The 17,852-nt window shown below is 30.5% G+C and overlaps 1 protein-coding gene, 1 long non-coding RNA gene and 5 other non-coding genes across 7 annotated transcripts; all 7 read right to left on the reverse strand.

Moving 5' to 3' along the window:
• Positions 1-1,529: 1,529 nt before the first annotated feature.
• Positions 1,530-3,359, reverse strand: LOC114411847 (NAC domain-containing protein 100-like). The gene is made up of 3 exons (XM_028375574.1): positions 2,901-3,359; positions 2,533-2,810; positions 1,530-2,453 (listed from the first exon to the last, which is right to left on the reverse strand). The coding sequence occupies exons 1-3, from the start codon at positions 3,085-3,087 to the stop codon at positions 1,866-1,868; spliced, it is 1,053 nt and encodes a 350-aa protein (XP_028231375.1). The 5' UTR covers positions 3,088-3,359; the 3' UTR covers positions 1,530-1,865.
• A 10,399-nt stretch (positions 3,360-13,758) lies between these two features.
• Positions 13,759-13,832, reverse strand: TRNAI-AAU. Its single transcript has one exon. It is a non-coding gene; the product is annotated as a tRNA-Ile (tRNA).
• A 1,081-nt stretch (positions 13,833-14,913) lies between these two features.
• LOC114411848 lies at positions 14,914-16,620 on the reverse strand. Its single transcript, XR_003666539.1, has 2 exons — positions 16,513-16,620; positions 14,914-15,263 (listed from the first exon to the last, which is right to left on the reverse strand). It is a non-coding gene; the product is annotated as an uncharacterized LOC114411848 (long non-coding RNA).
• LOC114413904 lies at positions 15,427-15,504 on the reverse strand. The gene has a single exon (XR_003667045.1). It is a non-coding gene; the product is annotated as a small nucleolar RNA snoR122 (small nucleolar RNA).
• On the reverse strand, positions 15,859-15,945 carry LOC114413887. The gene has a single exon (XR_003667029.1). It is a non-coding gene; the product is annotated as a small nucleolar RNA R44/J54/Z268 family (small nucleolar RNA).
• On the reverse strand, positions 16,063-16,149 carry LOC114413886. Its single transcript, XR_003667028.1, has one exon. It is a non-coding gene; the product is annotated as a small nucleolar RNA R44/J54/Z268 family (small nucleolar RNA).
• LOC114413885 lies at positions 16,368-16,440 on the reverse strand. The gene has a single exon (XR_003667027.1). It is a non-coding gene; the product is annotated as a small nucleolar RNA Z267 (small nucleolar RNA).
• Positions 16,621-17,852: the final 1,232 nt, after the last annotated feature.

The following is a 17,852-nucleotide window of genomic DNA, read 5'->3' on the forward strand; positions in this document are numbered from 1 at the left end:
TGCGATGATGATAAGGTAGTTGGCGTTTCTAAACTTATACCACAATTGCAGCAATCAAAGGATAGAGCCACAAAACTTATAATACGTCCTCGAAAGTTAATTTTCTATTTCAACCTCATTCATACAGTAAAATATACTAAATAAAAATAAACACTTCGTAGGCCAATGTAGAAGAAGGGGCGTTGGATTGGCGTCATTATATCATGAAGAAAACGAAATAGTAACTGTGAGAGGTTTATCTTTAACGTATTTATTTGCCATCAAACTAAGTGAGTTGTGCAAAAAATTATTAAAAGACAAATTATTGCCAGTATTTTCATATAGTTATGGATCAAGACGTGCAGGGCTCAAATTGGTGGATTTTTTTAGAGGATTTATCATGTGCCATAAATGTAAACACCACATGTGCATGGTACCAAAGAGATACGTATATTGTATTTTTGGACAAAATAAGAAAAAGAAGATCAATGCGCTCATGTCATGCCATTACAGCTTCAAAACGGAATTCATATCATGAAATGAGGAATAGATGATTTGACAAATTCAAATGAATGAATAAAATAAATTATCACAAATACAGACAAGCGTTCCTGATTCAGTAAAAGCAATCACACCTCATAAAAGGAGTATTTTTATTATTTATTTCTTATATACAGCTTAAGCTTACAAAAAAATCAGTAACATGCTATTTGAATATAGCTCAATGGGATGGAATTTCACTGAAAATCACAAGCATATTAAATAAATAAAATATATTAGACCATATTCCTTTTTCTTTTTAACCTTATACTTTGATTTTCATTTGCAGTCTCCTTGCCACTGATCCTATGCATGTATTTTTATATTACGTGTCATATTCAATACCAATATGATGTTGGAGGTTGCACATGCACAAATTCTTTGTTCTCACTTGACTTGTATCTTGACTACAAACTAAACATATCATATTTAGTTATTTATTACTATTCTAAAACGCCTTCTTCTTGGTAAATAAAATTAGTTTTGAGAAATTGCATTAGGATAAATATATATCAGTTGTTCTCATCCTTGTTATTAATAATGCAAAAGACTTTGAAAGGGCTAAATCAGAGAAGGGTATGAAATGTGAACACCACCACTGGAGGCTAGAGCGATGTGTTCAGATGTTTTAGGTAAAAACCTTTGAATTTTTGCATTTGACAATGAATCATACTGCTGTCTTATCATTAACACACACGCACGTAAACAGAAAGAGAAGTTGAGAGTTGAGAGTCATGATTTGTACAGTTAGCTTTGGAGTAGGTAAATGCAGATAAGTTTGATAACATTTGTCTATGTCAAAGTATGCGCGTGCACGTGTGTCCAAATCGAGAGAGAAAGAGAATTGAGGGATTTTCATTGGTAACCGTACAGCCCCCACATTTTAAAACTAAAAATATGCTATTCAAACATTAACCGAATCAAGCTCTTGGTCATGGTCTCAGTATTAGCTGGATTATACTATACTGATAATCCAATCCAGAAAAGCAAGATCAACAAGCTACGGTACATAATCATCATCATGACTTTTTAAATTTTAATTTTAATCCACCAGTCTCAATCTACTATGATTTTTAATCCAAGCTGAAACAAAATAATTATGCTCGTGTTCATGCCAACCACAAGCCCAAAGTGTCAAAAGATCAGACCAGCCTAATTCCACAACATTTCTTAATTCTTACACTTAACAACATATGCTTCAGTAATTACATGTCTTAGATAAAATCTATTCAGAGAAACAACAACAGTATCAACCCCACCCGAGGCTCTTGTTGTTCCTCTTCCTTTCAGCTCAAAAGTGGGGTTAATTTCACTTTTCACTGTAATTGTTCCTTTTATTTAAACTTTTAGTAATTCCACAAACCATCAAGATCCAATGGGGCAACAGAAACAGATGCATGATTGTGATTCTCAAAGGGCCTCCAACCCACATCAAAATTTGAAGAGGTTTCAGCGTTGATGTCAGTAGTTAGACCCGTTTCCTGCGAAACACTGATCATGTCCCTCTCTGGCTTGTAACCATTGTTTTCACACAAAGCTCTCAGGATGGTGTGGTCCTGAAGAGTGTAAACAGAACCAGGAAATGCAAAATTAGGCGCAGCTTGAACACCTTGAGTGGAGTAGAAGGAGCCAGAAGGTGGCATTCTGGGAAGAATGTCCATAGGATTTGAAGAAACCGCATACATAGAGTTGGTGAAGGAATCGAAGACACCTTCTTGGTTTCTTTGAACATCAATTGGATTGGAGAAGCAGGGCACGTAAGCCGAATCATTCAGAGGTTTAGTGTTGCCAATAGAAGGCGAAGAATCTGAAAGGGGTGGCAGAGCAGAAGAACCCAATTCATTAGCAAAAGAGTCCAACCTCATTATCCCCGAGATATGAGTTTTCTTCCCAGCTGAACTCTTCTGAAACACCCTGCAAATCACCCACTCGTTCTGCCACAAAAACAACAATCATAATCATCAAAACAAATCCAAGTTGAAAAGCAAGATAAGGAAGAGAATAATAATATACCTTTGCAGTTTTTGGGAGGTTGTGAGCAGAGAATTTTCCCTCGAGTCGGTACTCGTGCATGACCCAATTGCTTTTCTCTCCTTTGGGTGCTCGACCTCTGTAGAAAACCAGAGTTTTCTTCATTCCAACCAAAGATTTTCCTCTGAAAATCTCTTTGTCTTTCCCTGTGGCCTTCCAGTACCCAGCTTCTGTGGCCCTGTTGGTTCTCAAGCCAGTGGGGTATTTTCTGTCTCTCACACAGAAAAAGTACCACTCTTTTTCTCCCATTTTGGCTTTCCCTAAACACAAACTTGCAATTTTAACTTTTCAAGGAAAATCAATATAATACATGAAAGGTAGATTGATCGAATTGGTTTGGTTTCACTTACATGGCAAATCCCAAGGCTCGGACTTGTTGAGGTCCACTTCTCCAATTGCCCTGGCGCAGAACTTGGTGTCAATGACCTTCTTGTAGAGGTAATGGCTTATGAGCTCTTCATCCGTCGGGTGGAATCGAAATCCGGGAGGCAAATCCATCTGATCATCTTCCTTACACACCACCGGAACGTTTTCCATTTCAACAAAACTCTTTATTGGAAACTCGATTTTGTTGTGTTGGTAAGTTTTAGAAGAGAGTTAGAGAGAGAGAGAGAGAGAGAGAGAAGATGGAGATGTGAATATGATGAGGAGAAAAGAGAGATAGGAAAACAAGGCCATAAATACTGCTGTTTGGGGGAGGAGGAAGAAACGTGGAATGTAAGGTAACCTCCTTTGGTTGTTTATAGCCTAAGCCCACTTCTTACAACCTTTTTTTTCTCACATAACAATTTAATCTCTCACTACCCTAAATTCTTCTCGCTCATCATCAATCACCCCTTCCTTAAATTCTCATCATGCTAAGGTAGTTACAACCCAGCTACTTCTAAACTTTACTGTCTCAGTTTATCTATATTCGCGCATGCACTGCATATTCACCAGACAGTTAATCTCACTGCCCTGGGCTCCACTAGTCAAAGTGAAAACTCTAACCATCTTCATTTACTATTTTTTTTCACCCATATTATTAGTGTGTAGCATCTAATTATTTCATTGATAAAACGTCAAATGATGAATTTTTCAATTTAAACGTTTTTCGAGTGTAAAAAACAAAATTATTAACATGGATATCTGAGTGAAGAGGGGACCGACAAGACCTTTTCATGCAATATTTGGTTTGGATAATATTATAACAAGTTTTTCTTTTTCCTTTCTCAATCAGAAGAGGAAAGAACGATTAGAATCAACCAGAGTTGATAATCCATGTGTGTTTTTCCTCCAAGAACTTGAGACTTTAAAAAAAAAAAAACAAAGATTCTGTACTTTTTAAAAAAAATAAAAAACTCGTTTTATTTATATATATAAATAAAGATTCGCAAAGCTAATATTCTTTTTCTCTGAAACTCATCCCAGCTGTATTAATGCAATCAATAATAGATCATACCATCTCGTTCTGCATCTTCCTTTTGAAAATCAGTTATATTCACATTATTGTAATTGAAATTACAAATATGGTGTTCAAGATTTATTAGGGACAAAAGGAAACAAAAGATAACAAGTCAAATAAGTAAATAACTGCCCCTTCAACTAGTTTCCGAGGCAGACATAGTTCTTAAAAAAAAATTAAAAAGAAAGAAAGAAACCATAATTGCAAAGCCACGTTTTTTAAAGTTGAATTTTATGTAAACAATGTTGAATTTGAAAATTAGTAATAGACAGCGTTGAATTAAAAGATAAACAATGGGTATTTACCTTAAAAATAAACATAAATCGTAGATAAACAAGTGTAGACAAAACAAAAAAACTGTTGTTGAATCGATAGGAAATCCTAGATCAAATTAGTGTCTTAAAACGCCGTCTTTGGTCAAATCAATAATTTTGACAACAATGATACATTGAACTCACAAATGACATGGTATGATACTCGTGCCTAGTAACTCAAGCTTTTTGTGTGTTGAATACGCATTTAGGTGTACAATACAATGAAAATAATACAACACAATCGCGTAAGTCACAATATAATTTTTTTATCTTATACATTATTTTTGATAAAAAAAAATGAACAATACAAATATAATAACGTGAAAAATTTATATATCACGCTCCCTGCCGTCATAGGACCTCGTCTTTTCGGTGTAATCTCGATAACGGTAACCAACATGCCCTCGCAAGACCTCCATATCCTGGAATGTGAGAAGGACAATTTAGGTTTTTTATTTTATTATGTGCAAGAGAAAAAATTATCCCCTGGTTTAGTATGTTATAACTTTTTGTAATTTTATTTTGTCCCTCGCAACTTTTTTTTGTGTTGTTCTAATATTAATTTTATAACCAGACGGATATATAACAAATATTTTTGTATTTTGTTATTTCTTACATTTAAGCAAATCAAAAGGATCTTTAAGTATATAGTGTGTATTCATGTCAAACTATATATATAGAGAAGTATTTGTAGATAGAGGAATTATTTCTTAACTATTAGTCTACCTCTTCTAATATTAGTCCCATAGAAATGTAAATCTAAATCGGACTCTCAACATTACTAGGATTCCTCCCAAAATACATTTTTAAGAATCATTCATGAAAAATCGGGCATTATTTCAAGTACAAAATCTTTTTTTTATTGTCAATAATTGAAAACAACATTTTAATTACTAAAATATTTTGACGGTGATATAAGTTTTAACAAATTTCTAAAATAATAAATACTTATGAACATATAATAACATAACTACATACAAATGAGTCAAAATACAATACGTATTTAAAGTTAGTCAAAACAACATTTGATGATATGGAAGGACTGTTGGGATTTGGGATAGTATTCACTTGGGTGGTTGTAAAATGATGAGTAAATTCGTTGGCCTTTGAGCAAATTTGTCTAGTGCAAAGACGCATAACCACTTGACCGTTACAAAATTACCATTTTCTACTCCTAATTATATTTTAACGAAGTCAAAATCAAAGGGAGCTATATTTCCATAAAAAAACTAATAAGAATTTTCAAAACTTTTGGTTTTGTTTTTGTTTACAGAATAAATTATACTTTTAGTCTATAAATATAACAAAACTAGCATTTTAATCTTTGAAAATGCATGATGTTAATATTTTTCATATACAATTGTTTAATTATATACATTAAAATTATTGATAGAATATCTTATCCATTCTAAGATGGTATCAGAACCAGTTCTCGTCCTGAGACCACGCTTTCGCTAGCCCTTACTTTGTGGTGACAAACACCCACCATTCAAGTCCAAGAAGTGTTTGGCGTGAGGGGGGTGTATTGGAAATAATTCAAGTCTCACATCGGCTAAAAGTAATCCCACATTAGAATATATAAGTGAAGGACAACCCTCACCTCTTAAGCTAACTTTTGGGGTTGAGTTAGACCTCTCATATTACACACTCTCATATTACCCTAGCACTGTCCTTTGACTTTCACACACAGGCCTCTCATATTACAAACTCTATCTTTCACACTGCTCTTGTTGTCTCCAACATCAAGAATCATGTCCCAATCTTTCTTGAGATGGAAAATGTCCAATATGCGACATGGGCTGAACTTTTCAAATCCCAATGAGTCTTTTTGCTCGCTGTCTCTCTCAAATCACTTCTCTTACCTTACCTTCCCTCCATTTCTTATTTCTTTTTCTTCTCACCGTCATGACGGACAATAAGAGTTCTTTCCATTCGTCTCTTGCGGTTTTCAATATAAGGAACCATATCTCCATCACTCTTGAAATGGAGAATGTCTGTCGAAGAGCTGCCTCGTCATTCAACTTGTTCCGGGTCTCACAAGTGCATATCGAGGTGTAGGGACATTAATTCAGCAGCGTGATCATCAACCTCTGTTTTATCAGGCTCGATCGATGCTCACACTTAAGGAAGCCGGATCGACAATGGTGGCTGCCTCACAATCCATTTATGACTCAAATTTCTCTCATTCAGACCAACAACAACGTGGGAAGCCGTCTGGATATCACAAGAATTCTGGAAAAAAAAAATTAGTGGTGGTAGTCCTGGGTCTAGTTCGAGACAGTCTTAGTGTTCGTGTTCGTCGACCTCTCACTTCGACTACGGGGGTGTGATAGAATATATGATAAGATATTATATCAGTATTGTTAGCCTAACGAATCAGTTTGTATTTGATAGAATATATTATTAAAATATATGATAAGATATTCTATCGGTATTCTTAACCTAGCTAATCAGTTTGTATTTGATAGAATATATTATCAGAATATAAGATAAAATATTCTATCATTATTCTTAGTTTATCTTTAAGCTTGTAATCCTTTATATAAGCTAATGATGCTTAACGAAAGGGAAGAGAAAAATATTCTTTCCCTCATCCCTGTAACTAGCTTTTGGGATTGAGTTAGACCTCTCACATTATACACTCTAAGAATTACTTTATAATATTTTTAATGAATCCAATAAATATAAAATATAAAATTTGGGGACCAATATTACACTTTTTGCATGTTTAAAAATTAAATTCAAACATTTTACTTTTTAGGGATCAATTTGTCATCAAAATTAATATTTACTCTATTATTCTGATTATAAGAACATGCTTATAGTACTTATATTATTTAGTTGTTTTATAAATTGATAGATCAACTTATGAGTCATTCATTTAAAAAAAATGACAAATCAATCTAACTCAACTCGTAACATGAGAGGGTTGGGCTGAGATAAGTTTTTCAATCCAATCTCAAAATAAGTCAAATTCAACTTAATCTATTTTTGAACCAATTGAAAATAGATTAAATTGAGTTGGATTGAAATGACTTTAAATTGAGTTGCATTGAAATGACTTGTTTTAACATTCTTACTAAAAAGAGAAAGGACAAAATTACAAACAAAAAACAGAGAAGAAAGAAAAGGAATGTTGCAATTATATTTAGGATTTAGCAACTGAATCTTATGATCATTACATCGATTATAAGTTACTTAATGTAAAATGTTATCACTAATTTTTTTTATTACAAAGACATCACAGGAGTTCAAACATTCAAGTTTAGTGACCCACAGCATCTAGATCATTAAAGGTCGGTGTTTCAATTGTTAAATGACATAAAATAGTATGTGGTTTAGTAATCATTTTCAATTTTGTCACAAAACAACAAATATTTAGCTACAAAAATATGGGATTGATCTTAAGATTTTATGAACTTTAGACGGAATACTAAATAAGGCCCTAAGTATTTTAATTTTAATTTATTTATAAAACAAGATGAAATAATATAATTTTTTATTACAAAAATATTTTTTTAAAAAAAATAGGTCCTTTTAATCATAGGTCCAATGTCGTCGCACAGACAAGAGAGCCGGTGTTGATCACTATTTGATCAACAATTTTGACTTCAAAACTTAATTATAATCAAGCACTAGATCGATCGATCAACTTTATTGCAATCATATTTCATTACCTGCAACCAAAAGATTCTTTATTTTAAAGTGAACACTATTAACGAGTTAATGATTGATATTATTTAGTCGCTAAACTTAGTTACTAATTATATTTTTTCTATCATTGAAATAAGAGTTTAACAAACATAATCCAACAGCATCAGTGTGTGTATTTTTTAAAATAAAGATAATTTAGTTAAGTGTGAATTTGAAATGAAACAATTTATATATAGTTTTTTCAAAAATAAAATTTGTTAACTCCATATATATATATATATATTAAAAATTTTATATTACGTTAGTTTTAATCAATATATACGAAATAATAAATAATTTTAAATTAATATGAAAATTTTGTATATATGATTTATGTAAAAAAAATTAATTCAATAATAAATTTTAAGAAAATATTATTCATTAAAAATTATTAATAATTGTATAATAACACAATAATTTTGGAAATAATTAAATTTATAAAGTTTGAACATGAAAACACAAATCCAATTAAAGGCAGTAATAAGTAATTGACACTGCTTGATTATAATTAAGATTAAGCAACGCAAATCCGTAACTTGATTAGAAACAATGGGGTTTTGAAGTGGGTCCTGTTTCTCCTGTTCCGACACAAGCATACCTCCAAAACCCGTTATCATTAAGTTAGGCAAATGTCATTGAGATTTGATAGATGAGCGTGCTATGTGGAAACCCTTGATTAGCTGCAAAATCTTTGAAACCATTCAACTAATACTTTGACCCTTTCATTGGACTGCCTAACTTTTGGAGGTAACAATGAGATTAGGGGAATGTGAGTATCACCAATATGAATATGAATAAAATAAAATAATTAAATCAATTGGGAGATCCCAATGTTATTAAAACATTATTTATTTACGGCTCACAACTTGCCACACTATATTTGTAGTTTTTTAAAATTATTTCTTACAACTTGTTCTTTTAGGAGGTTGACTTTGTATAAGAATGTACTCAGCATATTTATTTCAAGTATTAAGAAATAAATTGCAAAATTCACAATTTTCAAAACTTATTCACCTTGTTTATTCTACGCCACACTTGTGGATCAATTAAAGGTTCGTAGTTAGTTAACTCATTTCTATTTCATAAAGCCAACAGAGCATAGCCACCCCAATTAGTCATCCAATGTGTCAAAACTTAGCTACTAATGGCCTTTTTATATTGTTATTAAAAGTTGTATTTAGGGACAAGAAAGTTTGTAATAATTCACGTTTATTATTCAATCATCTGAATTACTAGCCTAACAACTGTATTTAGATAATACTACTATTAGTCTATTAGTTAAAATATAAGTTGCAACAAATCAACAAAAACACTTCATAAAATAAATACTTTCTATCAAATGATCATTTTGGATAAAGTTATCTATAAACACTTATAAGAGAAGAAAATAAAATAAGTAAATTAAAATTAACTTATGTATAAGTTGAAAATAAGTTTTTGGGGAGGTAATATGACATAACTTTTACAAATTAGCTCATATATATATAAATTAATTTTATTTTATAGATAAGTTTATTTTATTTTTCCTTTTTTTTTTATCTCCTATAAGTATTTATGAAGAAATTTGTCTAAAAGAGTCCAAATTTTATTTTAAGGAAAAATATTTTAAAAAAATAAAAAGAAAATTCTTTTAAGAATTAGATTGAGTTTGAGAATTCATTAATTATGTATAGAAAAGATATTAACATCTTATGACATTCATTCTAAGACAATTACTGCTAATAAATATGTAAAATTAAGATGTTTAAAAATATTTATTTATCTTCTAAAGAAAGGAATTCAATTCAAATGAATTAATAAGATATATTTGAAAAAGAAAAACAAATTATGAAAATTAAGTTTAGCTTGATGGTTTGATTCTCGCTGGTCGCTATTGTATATATGCTCCGGTGCAACGAAAAACTTAAAGTCACATGGTCTGGTTTTTTTTTTTTTTTTTTAATAAAAGTCACATGGTTATTTAAAAAATATATTTTTGTGTTATGAATTTAAATTAATTTCAACATCATCATGTTATCATAACTCAAATGTTCCTCATCAAAACATAGGTTATTACGTTTTCACACCTCAATTAACCCCATATATTTCTAAGAAAGTAACAATGAAAGTAATAATAATTATTTGGGTTAACTAACTTGGTAGTTTGTCCAAGAATATCAAGATTTCATGTTTGTAACTATGTCTTTAACAATAAATCTGTACTTGTATTTTTCTCTGATTTTTTTAATGAAATTTCATAATTTTCTTTCCTCTAAAGAAAAAACTTGGTAGTCTCTCATTTTATATGAATTTTCACTTTTAGTTTCTCAAAATATTCTAAATTTTGGCCCCATAAATTCATCCGTTCCATTTTTAGTTTCTATTATTAACTTGAATTTTTAAGCGATAACGTTACATCCACGTAGACATATAATATGGATAATTGTTATTGATTTGATAGTCACGTGACATTTTTAAAAGAAAATATTTTTCTAAAAAATTATTACATAATAAAACACTTTAGTTAGTAATAAATTAGTACTACATTTTTTTGAGACCACATCTTTTACATAAAGCTATTATGCTTGAGATGGGTATAAACAATAATCAATAATATTACTTTTGGTCTTATAAATAAAAACTCTTTCAGCCATTTTAAAAGAACAAAAAATAAAATTATTTAATTAATGATATTAAAATTCAATCATTTATATTATTTTTCGTAGTTTTATCCTTAAAACTGTTGGGATTTTTTTTCATTAATCTCTTTACACTTAATTAATTCATTAAGACAAATGCATAAAAAAAATTGAACTTTAAAAGGAGTCTTTAAAAAAATAAAAAGATAAACTTCTTTAAAAAAATTCCAATAAAAGAAAGATAATAATATTTCACAAGGATGGCAGCCAGCTCTCCCAATTAACAAAGGATAGGGAATAATTCCTATTTGATCCCATTGGTTGTGTTGTCTCCTTGACTATTTGCACTTGTAGACTCTTTTAACATCACCATATCCATTAAATAATTTTATCACCAATATGTTATATGTCTTTTTCGTTTTCCGCGTAATATATCTTTTTACACAGAATAATGCAACTTTAAACCATATAACTTTGGGGGTATCGAATGGAGGAGGAATTTTGTCACCAAGACGAAGGAGATGAGAAGGAGAAAATGGGAAAGATCAAAGAACTATCAATGTGGGTATTTGAGAAGGAAAAATGTAGTTTACGAGAGTTTTTTCAGTTTACTCTGTTATTTTACATAATTTATAATACAAAGATATGTAATTTACAGTTATATTACTAGTATTTATCGCCCCATTCAATTTAACTCGAGGAAACGATATTCAAAACTTGGAGATGGAATCAAACTAAAACTTCTCTCAAAATTCAGACCAATTAAAAAGCCAACACGTAGCGAATTATATATGATTGATACATACTGTATTTTAATAAATAGTTTAATTAAATACTTGTTACTTATTACACAAGAGTGAAGTTTACTAAAATAAATTAAATAGTTTATTTTTCTAAGATTCTAAATAAATTTATTGAAATAATAAATTAAAAAACAGTCTAGAATTTATGTGTTCAAATAGGGTAGAATTAATAACTAATTTCCATCCATATATGTGAGATCGTCTGAAATTGTTTGAGGTTGTCATGATCTGCTTCTATAATGGGGTCTAGGTGTTAACTGTTAAGTTTATTCCTCGCATGCCCTTCCCCAGATATTTTTTTTTGGTGAAAAAAAATGTATATATGTTTTGTGGATTTAATTAAACACAAATTTATTTTCAAATGTATATATGTTTTGTGGTTTTTCATAATTAGTACTCTCAAGGTCTGTACCGAGCTTCAATAGCGTCACTTTCATTTGTTGTATGAGTTTCCGGAATCATGAGTCTCGAACATAAAAGGGAATTTTTTAAGTGATCCATAATTAGAATATGTTCCTAGCACTTTGGCCTAAACTTAAAAAATTAATGCCACATAACTAAATAATAAAATATTATAACACACACGTAGGTAAATCAATTTTTTTTCCTCCGAACAAAAAGTAGGATGATAAAATTTTATTGGATTTGATGAACCAGCTTCCCATTAACCAATAATCGACTGACGACGAAATGAAGAGTGTTAGGTGTTGAAAATATGCATGAGTCCAAAGTGAATCATGGCACAATATAGTAAGTTCCCCAGAGAAAACAAATAGTTACACTTCATTTGAACAGCCAAGCTGATAATTGAAATAGAAAATCCATTTTGCTCTTCCTTTGTCATTTTCACCAGAAAGGAGGATCTGTCAAGTTAATTGATTGGCTTACAGGCTTGGTGGGTTAGGCAAACTGATTAACATGCTATTTTTATAATTAGTTGCACACTAGCTACTAGTAGTTTACATGCCCTAAAGTAAAATGCATGCAGAAGGTGCCACAACTTATGTTCAGTGTTTGTAATCCATTTAAAATTAAACCAATTATTTCATATGTCTTTGTACTGGAATTTTTGGATGACTAATATGCCCACTTATGTATTAAACAAAGCCTAAATCATTTGTAACAAAATGCTTATGAATCTGTGCTAGCTTTTTGAGCTCCTAGTTTCTTTTAGACAACTTTTGGATTAAAGGTAGCATTCCCTAATAATTAGTAATTTAGGATAGGGCATATGTGAGACTTGCAAACATGATAGGGACTAGCTCCTAATGAATTTATATAGAAACCACTAATATTGGGAATTCAAAATTAATTTGCACCAAATCTTAACACGGTAGAGATTAGGGACAATTCATTTGCTCCTATAATAATCCAGGCTGGATTTCATCAGAACCCCCTCGTCGTTGTGCACTACTTAGGAATAAGTCACATGGTAATAGAGAAGGGGTGCCGGCATTTATCTCAAAAATGTGGTTAATGGTGATAAATAACTGAAGGACCTGAATAGGCCATTGGTATTAACTACACCTTGTTTCAGTTGTTTAAGAAACCAGTCCAAATAATTCTGGCAAATGATTACCTCAACCAACAAATTAGATGAGCCATATTATGGACAAAAAAAACTTGTCCAATTAAGAAACTAAACCCGTGCATGTTTCTAACAGGAAATTTGATTTTGGCGCATCATGAATCATGATTGTTAGTTATTGAATCATTCACCTCAAGTTAACATACTGCGACCAATGAATTGCCCAGTCCAAGATAACATTTCACTATTTCAGCAGACAACAAAGGCAGAAAAATTGTTGCCATAATAAACATGTTGCAATTTGGTTCAAATTTAATTACAATACAATAGCTTTCAGCAGTATGCCTCATGGCTTTATTTTTACATGGCTGTTTGTCTTTCGTCCTTCTCTTCTCATTAATTTTTTTTATAAAAAAAAACATGTTTTTTAACTTTTCATCATGTCTATATACTATGGAAGTTCATGTATTTTATTGTCCTGTGCATTGAAACAACCAGATACAGTAAATTGTATAAAATCCCACAACCAGTTGCATTCAAAATCTTGTGTCGTGTGCTCTGCTATTGAAAAAGAAAAATCTTCAACGAATTCTTATTTCTCAGCATTAATATAAATAAATTTAATAAAGAAAGTGAAAATTAATAATTATTGAATCGATCAACAATTGAAATAATAAAACTTGCAAAATCACTGGTAGTCACATTAAAAACTCCAAAATCCAAAAAAAAATAAAAAAAAATTGGCGTATATAGGGTTGCACCCTTGGCCACATACAAAACAGTTTAAATCCCAAAATTCATATAATTCTGGCCCATGCAGGTCTCGAACCTGCGACCTTCGCGTTATTAGCACGACGCTCTAACCAGCTGAGCTAATAGGCCAATTTGAATAATGTTCTTAAGATTAACTATATATTACTAGCAAATCATTTGGATGATGCCCATAGGTTTTCCTATGTTCTTATGGGTAGTATAGATTTCTGTGTTCACGAGGGAAAAATAATATCTTTGTCGTTATAAGATTCAATTATTTAATTTATTAAACTTAAAAGATAATTAATTTTGTTGATAATAATAAATTTATCTTATTATAAAATTTCCAAACATATCATTAATATTTTTTTCTCTTCTAAATATATGTTAATATAACTTTTTTTTTGTTTAATTAAAGATATTTTTAGTCTAAATTTTTTTTTAACTTCCCCTCTTCTATGCATAAAGAGGTAATTCTTGATTTCACCTTAATTTTTAACACTTTTATGAATAATTCTTGGATAATTTATAATTTGAAATCCTAATTAATTATTTTGATTTAATTTAATACTTTAAATTTTTTCAAATCTAATTTGATTCTCATTGTCTATTTACTTCAAATCTAGCGTTAAAAAAATGTGTAAAGACCAAATTAAATTTTTTTAAAAAAAATTATAAAAAACAAATCAAATCCAATAAAAACTAGAATTACCAAATCAAACCAAAATAATAAATTAAAAAAAATTAATTTATCCTAATTTCTTATTAAATTGAAGGTTAAATTATTAACAAGAAAAAACTCAACCATTTATTTGCTTTAAATCTCAATTTCAATCATTTGATGTTTTAAAAGAAATTTAAAAAAATTATTTAAAAAATATATTTTTTTCCTTTTAATCGTATAAATTAAACTTTACTTATGGTAATTTTAATGATAATGCACTAAAAATATAAGTTTAATGAAAACCCATCACATAACACGTCCCAAGGAATTTGATGCATAATTTACGGATGGGACTAAAAAACCAATTGCAATTAACAAACTGCAAAATTCCTAAAAAAAAGAAAATTTATGTTTTATTCAATACCTTTATTTTACCAATTTTCAAACGACTTTCACCGAATTTTGACAAATTTTTCAGTTCTTTGCAAATTTTTATCATGGACAGATCTATGATTTATTTGAACCAGAGGCTAGTTCTATGCTATGTTTGACCAATTCACTGGTTTTCAATCTCAAATTTCATTCCAAATAACAGACAATACACCATTGTCTAGCAGTGTTGTTCTTTACCAGGCATACATGCGTTTGCTATCACGGACTCAAAGTACAAGCCTTCATTAATTAATTAATACCAATATAGAACGATTTATTACATGAGATGCTTTTGGAGCCCATAGTTGGTAAGGCTTCAACAAAAGAATCTTCAAATCTCCGTTCTCGGTGACAATCATCAGGCTTGTAAGATACTAGCATTGCCAAGCTCACACATGACTTACAAAACAATGGCAATGATACAAAGAAGCTAGTTTGTCAGATTCAATACACAATATAGAACCCTGTAAAAGAAGAACAAAATTACTCAAATAAACCCACTATACCACTATAAAGAAAAATTAAGGATATAAAAGCAGCTTTACAGCAATCCTTGAACAAAAACGATAATTAGAACATATGACACAAGACTCATATAACATAGACTATACATTCAGGGTAAGACATGGCCTCAGAGGTAGTGACAATTAAAGGTATCATCACGAACAAATCTGATAATACGTGCATTTGAATACATCATTGGCCAAGTCTTCACAATAGAATAAATAATCTTTGTAAGACACAAGGAGTTTACATTTGCACACGAAAGATCGACACAAACAATCAAACAGATTAAAAAAAAAAAGGCATTTGATTGTATTCTGCCAGGCTTGTCAAACTACGATTGAACATCAACACAAACAGTCAAGCACACATTACCAGACAAAACACAAGGAGAGAAATCTTATTCCTTTATTCGACATCAGGGTCATCAGAACACGGTGGTTTCAATTATAAGAGAAATCTGAACCAGATCAAATATAAGGGATTGAGATTTCTCTTTCAACCAGTACATTAAACATAGTGGACACTTTCTTAACAAGTCATTTATATATTCATTATGCATCGGAGAGATTCCCAAAGACAAATCATCATTCTTTACACAAAAGTGCTGATGTCCCTGTCTAATTTATCGTCACTTGCATATAACGAGGATTAGTGAATGCAGTAGTTACTATGAGAACCATATATATAAGCTCTAAATAGAAAACATAACAGTTTTTGTTTCAAAAATAGATTTCCAAATAAAAAAGAAATTTGATGAGCGCATCAGAGAGATTCCCATTAGACGTAGTCACCATTCTCCTTTGGAGTGCTGATGTCCCTGTCTATGTTGTCGTCATCTGCGCATAAATACTGCTTTAACAATGTTAAAACAAAACGACAGAACAAAGATTAAAACTAGAGCATAAATGACACAAGTGCAATCAGCAAATTAGAACCATGACATTGCAATTACAATTGAATCATGAAAACATTCATAAAAAAAGTCAATTGGCCACTACACAGTATAGCAAAACCCTCACAGCACTTTCATGTGCTTCCAATCGAAAATAAGGAAGATAAAGCTAGTGCCTCAGAACGAAGTTGATGTCATAGAAATAAATCTCGGAGTATATTTAACACCATCATAGGCACTTCGCAACTAAACGCAATTGAATTAAAAAGAACAAACAAAAAAACGCTGAACTACTTAGATATGAAGAGGAGGACCTGAAAACACTAATAAAGATTGATAGAGAAAAAAAAAACCCTAGAAGCCTTTGGATGCTGCTGCTGCGGAAGTTAGGGTTTGAGAACATTGGCTTTGTATATATAGAGAGAGAAAGAGGCGCGATAGGAGAAATTAGGGTATAGGAGACAGAGTCGGTTTGTTCTCTTTAACACTCTCACGAAATCGTGACCGTTGGATCTGCGGTTTAATTTTTTATAATCTTTACATGAGTTAATTAAGTTTATTTATTTTTAAATTAAGGCTTCTTCTATAAATATATAGGAATTCAAATAAATTTTATAAATTAATTAATTCAAAAAAATTATGCGTAAAAAATATTTAGATTTTATGAAAACTTAAATATTTTATAAAAAAAAATGAAATTAGCATTTGAAAAGGTAAATTTTGAAACTTATTTTTGATTGATGAATTTTGATTTAAAAAATTACTAAAAGACTAAATGTGCTTCATTTAAAAATATAATCAACTCAAAATGTATCTGAACTAAAGAAAGTAAAAATGTAATTAAACCACAAAAATAAAAATAAAAAAATCCTAATTTTATTCTTTCTAGCCCAATACAAAAAGCCCAGAGAAGCCTAAAACCGAAACTAGGCTTAACAGCCCAAGATAAAAGATCCGGCTTTAATGAATGTAAACGAAGATTCCATTGGACCTGCATACCTCCAGGCAGTGAAATAAAGGCAATTACTTCCTGCATCTCCACTTTTGCTTCCTGCACCTGATTTAGAATGTAAAATTACATTTTAGCTTTTCCATGATATAAAATTTTACAATTACAGAATAGTCTTTCCAAAATCTTAAAAAGGTATAAGAAGTGATTATGCAGGTACAGAAAGCAATTGTGTGAAATAAAGTTCAAGTGAATGCAAGCCCACCTCTGAATTTGACGAAAGGGTACAATGACACAGTCACCACTAGGCAATGGCTTTAAAAAAACCTATCTTTTATCTCCAAAAAAAAAAAAGAGGAAAATGTTATTGGTAGGTTCTCTTGCTTCCATAATCACACCTTATAAAATTGAGGAGTGTTAGAAACATAATTTTTAACACACTCTTTCAAACATATTCTTTTTAGTTGGTTAAAAATTACAAAATTAGTATAAAGAATCATTAATTATGATGTAGAATTCACAAAAGTATGTCATTTTTAATAAATTTTAACCAATTAAAAGAAGGACGTTTAAAATCAAGAGAATGTGTGTGTATCCTTAACATTTTTCTATAAAATTAGCTATCATTTTATGAAAGAAAAAAACAAAAGAAAAGAAGTACGTTTAAAATCAAGAGAATGTGTGTGTATCCCTAGCATTTTTCTA

Source organism: Glycine soja, chromosome 5 (genome assembly GCF_004193775.1).
Source record: "Glycine soja cultivar W05 chromosome 5, ASM419377v2, whole genome shotgun sequence".
Classification (NCBI taxonomy): Eukaryota; Viridiplantae; Streptophyta; class Magnoliopsida; order Fabales; family Fabaceae; genus Glycine; species Glycine soja.

What these genes read in the sequence shown, in the direction of transcription:
- LOC114411847 (XM_028375574.1), bottom strand. Translation starts at nt 3,087, where the DNA reads ATGGAAAACGTTCCGGTGGTGTGTAAGGAAGATGATCAGATGGATTTG. An exon ending in CGAGCCTTGGGATTTGCCAT is followed by an intron (nt 2,811 to 2,900) that starts GTAAGTGAAACC and finishes GTTTGTGTTTAG; the next exon opens with GGAAAGCCAAAATGGGAGAA. An exon ending in ACCTCCCAAAAACTGCAAAG is followed by an intron (nt 2,454 to 2,532) that starts GTATATTATTAT and finishes TTTTTGTGGCAG; the next exon opens with AACGAGTGGGTGATTTGCAG.